The sequence below is a fragment of the Nematolebias whitei genome, chromosome 17 (assembly GCF_014905685.2).
Source record: "Nematolebias whitei isolate Nwh7 chromosome 17, NemWhi1, whole genome shotgun sequence".
NCBI lineage: Eukaryota > Metazoa > Chordata > Actinopteri > Cyprinodontiformes > Rivulidae > Nematolebias > Nematolebias whitei.
In genome coordinates this window covers 39,198,862-39,207,341 of record NC_056514.1, presented here as the reverse complement: position 1 = coordinate 39,207,341, position 8,480 = coordinate 39,198,862, and the positions used below count along the sequence as shown (strand labels likewise).

General features: G+C 43.3%; 1 protein-coding gene across 1 annotated transcript in view; it reads left to right on the top strand.

Annotated features, from left to right (window-relative positions):
• Positions 1-7,047, top strand: part of LOC119423563 (PH and SEC7 domain-containing protein 1) — a 58,032-nt gene extending 50,985 nt beyond the window's left edge. The window contains exons 12-14 of the mRNA XM_037690961.1: positions 4,337-4,481; positions 6,416-6,559; positions 6,781-7,047. Coding sequence (XP_037546889.1) covers positions 4,337-4,481; positions 6,416-6,559; positions 6,781-7,047 — 556 coding nt within the window. The remainder of the gene's footprint in view (positions 1-4,336; positions 4,482-6,415; positions 6,560-6,780) is intronic.
• The last annotated feature ends 1,433 nt before the right edge of the window (positions 7,048-8,480 follow it).

Genomic DNA, 8,480 nt, shown 5'->3' with positions numbered 1-8,480 from the left:
CATATTTAGCTACATCTACTAACATATTTAGCTACATCTACTAACATATTTAGCTACATCTACTATCATATTTAGCTACATCTACTAGCATATTTAGCTACATCTACTAAAACATTTAGCTACATCTACTAGCATATTCAGCTACATCTACTAGCATATTCAGCTACATCTACTAGCATATTTAGCTACTTCACTGACTCAGTTCTTCTGACGGTGAAGCGTTGAACAAGCTGAACAGCTCTGAGGTGTCTCAGTGTCTCCACAGTAATGAGGTCGGTGTGTTTTTTTGAAAGAGGTGGGACACAATCTTATTGACTTTAAATCAGACACAGAGTCCAGACAAAGCCTTAAAGTCCTCCATCACTGAGCTTGGGTTCATTACAGAGAAAATCATAAACTGAAGATGAACATATACTATAAAGCTGTGACCTCCATACACCTGAAATCATGATGTTCTCGTCACTGTTTTCAATCCTTCTGAGGATCCGGCGTCTCTTCTCCGGTGGTTTGTTGTCGTCCAGACACAAAGTAGGATGCAGGTTTTCCTCCGTCGGCCGTTTGTCAACAAAGTGAAATGAACTCACATACAGTGTTTTGGGTGGTCTCTTCAAGTTCACGTTGTTCAGACACGTTCTTCTTAATTCCTCATCTGTAGGTAGAAGATGGAAACTAAACCTCTTTTCACAGGAACTCTTTTTGTTTTGGGTCCGTGTTCAAACTCTTTTGTTGTAGCCACTGATTTAGTTTGGTCTGGTTGTTCTGCAGCCCTGAACACAACAGGTACCTGAACTCAGCACGGCTATTTTAATAAACTTTATGGTTGTTAAATAAATGTAAACAAAACAAAAACAGAGTTTTATCTGCTGAACTCAAAGTAAATTACTTTCAAATAAACTGCAGTCCATGCTCGACTCCCATGGTTAACCCATGCTTACTGCTACTTCCTGTCTGACAGGAAGTAGTACCAGAATCATTGATACAGCAGAGTCCAGGAGTAAAGTGGATAGAAAGATTTTCTCCAGGAAAATTAGAAAGGTTTTATTAATTTGTGGATGAGAGTAATTCCATCTTGAGTTTTTCTAAATTACTGTCTTTCTACAAAACGTTTTTACTTCATAATGTCTGCAGCAAATGTACCCATCCAAACCCCCAAATCACAAAAAAATGGCGGGAAACACAAAAAAATCATGAGTGGTATAACTGCTGTGATGTCACCTGCCGGTTTGTGGACTCCTCAGTTTTACAAATTATTTATTTATTCATTATTTTTCTAAAACATTGGACGTTACAAGCAGATTAATCAGCCTGAGACCAGTACTGTCACATGGCTGTGGCAGCCATCTTGAATCAGGTTGACTCCAAACAATCAGTCGTAGATGTTCCTCCAGTGCTAACAGTCAGACCAATAAACACACAGGCATTTACATGCTCGCCCACTTTCATGGCAAAGGGCGATCATTACACCCAGTAGCCATCGGAACCAGCCAGGGTTCTGAAAGCTACTGACGGGTTTCAGGTCTTCTGACGGCCAGCGGCAGCAGATAGTAAAAGGTTTTCTTCAGAACTACTCTCAAAGAGTTTACATCGTCACAGACACGTTTTAGATCCTGACTGGCTTCAGCGAGACGGATTTATCACTCCGATGTAACAAACGAGCGGCTCGTCCAGTCGTCTGTGACGCCGATTTCAAACGACCCTCCAACAATGTTTCTCCAGCTGGTTGTGTGTAATAAACCATCTGCTGCGTCAGGCTGCTGCCAAGCACCCGCCATGTGAGCCCAGACTCCGTGATGATGGTCCACGAGATCCAGGGTCTGTCGGGTCGGACCAGCTGTTGTTCTGCCGGAGAACAAGTGGACGCTCAGATTTCTGTTTGAGACGCCTCTGATTTAAAACACAAAACTTGAAGTTATCGGTCTCTAACATAAGGTCGCCTCGATTATCTTTGAAGCTCTTAATGGTCTGAGATGTTGATGAAAGAAGCTTTAATGCTTCCTTTGACACCTTCTTTAGCTCAGGAGTCACTGGACCATCGTTAAGTAAGAAAAGGAGATTCTTCTCGTTCTTAATCGGTTGTTTTTCCATCATTCAAAGCGGCACTTGTACGTTTTTACTGATAAGGATTCGTGTCAGTAGATTCAGGGTTTGAGCTACACTTTGTTTATTTCTGCCACAGTTTCAAACTACAATCCCTTAAATGACCAAGTGTCGTTTCATTGCATGTTTTATTTTTATAAGAATATAAAACTAGAAGTTTTTGAAGGAATGCCGTTTTAAACACAGATCTGTTAACGCTCAGAGGAGACTCAGCTAGAACTGCAGCAGAATTTAGCTTAAAGCCTGTAAGAACTAGAGAAACTGCATTTCATGTGAAAATGCAGTGTGAACGCTTATTGCTGAAAATCAGCTGAAGCTGGTTTCAAACTTGCTGAATGGTAGCTGAAAATGAAGAACAAGCCTAAATTAGCAGAACAAAGCAGAAAAAACACACATTTGATGAATTGGGTTTAAATAAGCAGAAATTAGTGCAAAAAATATTAAATTAGCTAAAAAGATGAAATTGGCAAAAAATAGATGAAAAGAAGCTGAAAAGGCAGAAAGATCCTTAAACTACCAGAAGGAAGCAGAAAGGGCTGAAATGAGCTAAATAAAAAATGGAATTAGCTGAAAAGGCTAAATATAGCATAAAACAGCTATATTGTAGCAGAAATAGCAGAAAAAGCTGAAAGGAGCACAACAAGCTGAAATTAGCATAAAGAAGTTAATTAGGCTGAAAGAAGCAGAAGTTACCACAAAACACTTGAATTCATCTGAAAACAGCTAAAAATGTAGCTGAAAATGTAGAACATGCTTAAATTAGCAGAAGAAAGCAGAAATAACACATTTTCCCATTTAGGCTGAAAGAAGCAGAAATGAGCACAAAAAAGTAGAAATTACCCCAAAAAAGCCGAAATGAGCAAAAAACAGCAACAGAAAATTAGCTAAAAAAAAAGTAGAAAGAAGCTTAATTTACCAGAAGGAAGTGGAGAGAGCACATTTTTTGCTGAATTAGGCTGAAAGAAGCTGAAATGAGTGACAAAAAGTGGAATTAGCTGAAAAGGCTAAAATCAGCATAAAACAGCTAAATTGTAGCTGCAATAGCAGAAAAAGCTGAAACGAAGAAATAAGTTGAAAGGATCATAACAAGCTGAAATTAGCAGAAATAAGTAAGAAGAAACAAAACAATGTTGTAGTTAGCAGAAAAAATCAGAAAGGAGCGCAAAACAGCTGAAAAAACAGCTGAAAGTAGCTGAAAAAAGTTAACTTTGCAGAAGGAAGTTGAAAGAAGCTGAAGCAGAACAAAATGTGAAAGGAGCAGTAAAATGTAAACAGCTAAAGATGTGAAGGATGTAAAATGTGCCCAACTCGGTTTCTATGAGAAAAAATGGCAGAAAAGGCTAAATATTTCAAAAAGCTAAAGCTGCACGAATACCAAAAGTCATAGCAGGACTGTCTTGAAAGAGCTGAACATTTTGATTTATGATTTGCTGAAATAGCTGAAAACTGCAGGACAAGGATCGATCTGAAAAACGTACGGAATAAAAATGGATCACAGTGGAGAGGATGCTTCAAAACATTCAGAGAATTATGCTGATTATCTGTGGCGGCCATCTTGAGTCAAGTTCTTGTTAAGCACACATTAAAGTATTTAATGATTCTTATTTTGTTGTTGCTGTTCATCAATCTGGGCTTTAAGCTCTCATCACAGCTCTGATGTTTTATTTTTTTAAAGCTTTTATAAAACCCTTCCCACACTGAGGTCATCGTGTGACAAACCCCGGCTCAGAATATTTAACTGGACCCTGAAACTGAAGAGTTCAGTAGTTGATAAACAAAACAAACTTGTATTTTTTTCCAAACTTAGTGGAAAACCTGAAGACATTTAACAGAAAAACATCTCCTAGTTTTGGTGTAAGTTAAAGCTGATCCGTTAGTCCTCAGTGATTCCTGATGACTGAGGGTAACGTGGAGGTGAGCCGGGTCCAGGAAGTGACACGTGATTGGCCACATGCTTCAGCCCCAGGAGGGCAGGCTCTGTGCTCCAGTTGCAGCTTGTGTTTGTCCCAGATACCGCTCACCTCTCCTTGCATCTCCTCTCTGTCTCTCCATCTCTTCCTCTCTCCTGGGATTTAAAGCCAGGACGTTTTTCCATCAGAGATTTCTCTAAAACAGACGTCATCGTGTCTTTTTCTAATCACTAGCATGTTAAAAACCAGCCTAGTGCTCACGGTAGATGTGGTTTTGGGTAACCGGTTCAAGACGCGAGTGATTTCTGTGTTTGACTCGTCCACGACAGGAACGCTGAGCAGATGCAGTCCTGGATCACACGCATCAACACGGTGGCCGCCATGTTCTCATCGCCTCCTTTCCCAGCAGCCATCGGCTCCCAGAAGAAGTTCAGCCGGCCGCTGCTGCCAGGAGCGATGTCAAAACAGTCCGAGGTAACGTTTGCAGCTGGTTCACGGGGAGCCGGTCCTCCTCTGGGACGAGTCTGGAACCCCTGAGGTTCAAAAAGTGGGGCGCTGTTGAAATACAGAGTTCTGTTAGAGCTGCTGCTTGGAGGATCGTCCATTATCATCTGTGCTGCAGTGTGTACACACACACGCACACGCACGCACGCACACACGCACACACGCACACACACACACACTCACTCCTGACTGAAACCTCTTAACTGTTAAAAAGAACAAGGAAATCTGCTGAATGATACAAATATTAAAATAATTATTTTATATGAAAAACTCTAAACAAGAAGCCTTAGTTCCTTCCTTCCCTTTTCCTTCCTTCCCTTCCTCCTCTTTTCCTTCCTTCCTTCCTTCCCTCTTCTTTTCTTTCCTCCTATCCTTCCTTTCTCTTTTCCTTCCTTATTCTTTTCTTTCCTCCTATCCTTCCTTTCTCTTTTCCTTCCTTCCTTCCTTCCCTCCTTCCTTCCTTCCTTTTTTCCTCCTATCCTTCCTGCCTCTTTTCTTTCCTTATTCTTTTCTTTCTTTCCTTCCTTCCTTATTATTTTATTTCCATCCTCTTTTCCTTCCTTCCTTCCTTTTTCTTTTCCTTCCTTCCTTTTTCCTCCTATCCTCCCTTCCTCTTTTCTTTCCTTATCTTTTATTTCCTTCTTTCCTCTTTTCCTTTCTCCCTTCCTATTTTTCTTCATTCCTTCCTCTTTTCCTTTCTTCCTTCCTTCTTTTCTTTCCTCCTAGCCTTCCTTCCATCTGCTTTTATTTCCTTCCTTCCATCTTCTTTTCTTTCCTTCCTTCCTTATTCTTTTCTTTCCTCCTATCCTTCCTTCCTCTTTTCCTTCCTTATTCTTTTCTTTCCTTCCTTCCTTATTTTATTTCCTTTCTCTTTTCCTTCCTATTTTCCTTCCTTCCTTCCTTTTTCTTTTCCTTTCTTCCTTTTTTTCCTCCAATCCTCCCTTCCTCTTTTCCTTCATTATTCTTTTATTTCCTTCTTTCCTCTTTTCCTTCCTTCCTTCCTTCATCTTTCCTTCCTTCCTTTCTCTTTTCTTTCCTTCCTCCTTCTTCTTTTTTTTCCTCCCTTCCTCTTTTCCTTCCTTTTTCTTTTCTTTCCTCCCCTCCTCTTTTCTTTCTTCCCTTCCTCTTTTCCTTCCTTCCTTTCCTTCTTCTTTCCTTCCTTTCTTTTCTTTTCTTTCCTTCCCTCCTTCCTCTTTTCCTTCCTTCCTTTCCTTCTTCTTTCCTTCCTGCCTCTCTTCCTTCCTTTCTCTTTTCTTTCCTTCCTTCTTCTTCTTTTCTTTCCTCCCTTCCTCTTGTCCTTCCTTCCTCTTTTCTTTCCTCCCCTCCTCTTTCCCTCCCTTCATTCCTTTCTTCCTTCCTTCCTCTTTACCCTCTTCTTCCTTTCCGGGTCACAGAGGTCACTGGTCCCCAAATCCAGTCATCACAGTGCGAGGGGCAGTGGACACCCTGGACATGTCTCCAGTCCATCACAGGGACAGAGACAAATGAGACAAAAACCCATTCACTCTCTCTCTCTCACCTAGGGACAATTTAGAGTTACCAATCAACCTAACATGCATGTTTTTGGTCTGTGGGAGGAAACCGGAGTACCCGGAGAAAACTCACACAGCACGGAGAGAACATGCAAACTCCACCCAGAAAGGCCCCCAGCTGGGATTTGATCCAGCAACCTTCTTGCTGAGAGGTGACAGCTGTACCAACTGAGCCACCGCGTCACCCAAATTTCCAATTTTTTTTCTAAACTTTTCAACCCAGAAACAAAAAAACCCAGAAATTGGTCAAAAGTTACAAACTTCTTTATTTTCTTTGATCTGTTTTTCTGCAGCGGCGTCGTAAACAACAAATCTGTTTATTTTTTTGTTTGCCTTTTTCACCTTGTTTTTCTTTTGTCTCTGTGCCCTCAGGAGGAGCAGATCCGATCCCACGAAGCTCGGTTTAGAACCATCTCCACTGAGCTTGCTGAGCTGCACTCCTACCCCCCAGATCGCAAGGTCAAAGGTCGCGAGCTGGAGGAGTACCGCCAGCGAGACGAGTATCTGGACTTTGAGGTGAGCGGATCAGACAGTGCTGTAATTCTTAAAGGAATACTTTGTTTTTTTCTGAAGTGGCATTTTGTTGGATTCTTTTGATCTGTCAGTATCTTACCTGCAGCAGACAGTGGTCTTGAGTAACCTCAGTTTAAAGAAACTGAAATTCTTATGAAGGAGTTAATAACGGCTACTAAGAGCAGGAACCATTAAGTTCCTTCTGCTTTTGTGCCGCTCCACAGAAAACGCGGTACGGAACTTACATCATGCTGCTGCGGGCGAAGATCCGGAGCGGCGAGGAGGACCTGTCCATGTTCGAGTCCCTGCTGCTGGAGGACAGCAGCCTGCAGAGGGCTCACTCCAGCCCCACGCTGCAGGACAGCAGCCTGGCCAGCCAGGCCAGCAGCACCAGGGACGGAGGCGGCAGCAGCAGAGCCAGCGGCTGCAGCGGCGGCAAACCTCGACAGGAAGGCCAAAGACACAGCTACAGACAGGCCGTCAAGAAGTGAGGCGCAGCGAGGGCGGGGGCGCCGGGAGCGGCGGGGCGCTGCGGCGGCCGGCCGTCTCCCTGCGGCAGCATTTATTTCAGATTCAGCTCTGCTTGATGGGGGAGCAGGAGTGAGGGTGTAACCCCACGACCGTGACGCCCCACCCGGCACCTCAGTCTTCTCATCCAGCCGAGGAGGTGCAGATCCATCGAGGATGTTGGTGCAGGAGGTGGGGAGAACAGCTGTGAGGTCAGAGATCTGCAGCGAGGTGTCTTTGAGAACAAACAGGAGCAGCAGACCTGGGGGGAGGGGGGGTGCTGCCAACGGATCAAACGAGACTCCACACATCCAGCGTCCTTTTTGTTTCCCCCCCCTTTTGTTCATTCAGGGCACCTCTCCCACCTTTTCTCTCCATCTTTCTCTCTGTTTGGGACCAACTGTTTACTTTGAACGTCGTAGTGTTTGATCTGACGTGACGCGCTGTAAAAAACTTCACGTTTTAATATTTCAGGAGCCGCTCCATTCCGGCTGCTCTTGTTCTTCACCGCGATGCGTTCACATTCCACACACGAGCTGGAAACGGCAGCGTTTAGCTCCCGTAAGCTCCAGTGAAGCCAGCATGAAGCTGAAGCGGTGGCTCGCTCTCTGAACAGCTGAAACTGAACCCCGCAGAGAGACACGTCCTTTTCTTTCCTCTGCTTGAACTTCTCGTTTCCCCGGTTGCTTCGGCTTCTGTCACGTGACGCGCTCCGGCCCTTTCTCGGCTGAATGTTGTTTTTCTGCATGCCTGCATCCAGCACAGCTTCTTTTACGGCTTTTTACTACTTTGAGGTTGAAAGCTGAAAAGTCAAAGTTGCTTTTCGGGTCTTTTCAAACCCTCGCCTGCCGTTTGTAGCTTTTGTCTGTACGGCTCATCTACAAACACTCACCAGGTCAGACCCTGAATGTTGATATTTTTAAACGTTTTGCTCTTAATTCTCCTCCTTCTGTGTATGTCGACTCAAATATTGAACATTTACGACCCCAGCTCGAAAAAACATGTAAAATGTAAAAACAGAATGCAGTTTGCAACTCTTGCAAACCTTCATTTTATTTACAACGGAACGTGGTGACGATATAAAATGTTTAACTAAGAAAATAATTTGGAGAAAGAAACAAAACTCTGAATCTGATGGAAGCGACGCGTCTCAAAAATTGTTCCAGGAGCAACAAAAGGTTGTAAAAGTAAGTGGTACGTATAAAAAACATCTGGGGGAGCGTTTTGTAACTAACGAGATGAATTATCAACAGATCAGTCAGAGAACTGAGTAAAGACTGGAGTTTAGAGAAGATGAATCAGAAGATGGGCAGAGGTTCACCATTCCACTCAGGACCTGGACCTTTGCAGCCTGTTGCTGGTCCCTTAAGGTCCTGGATGTTTGCAGCCTGTTGCTGGTCCCCTCAGGACCTGGACC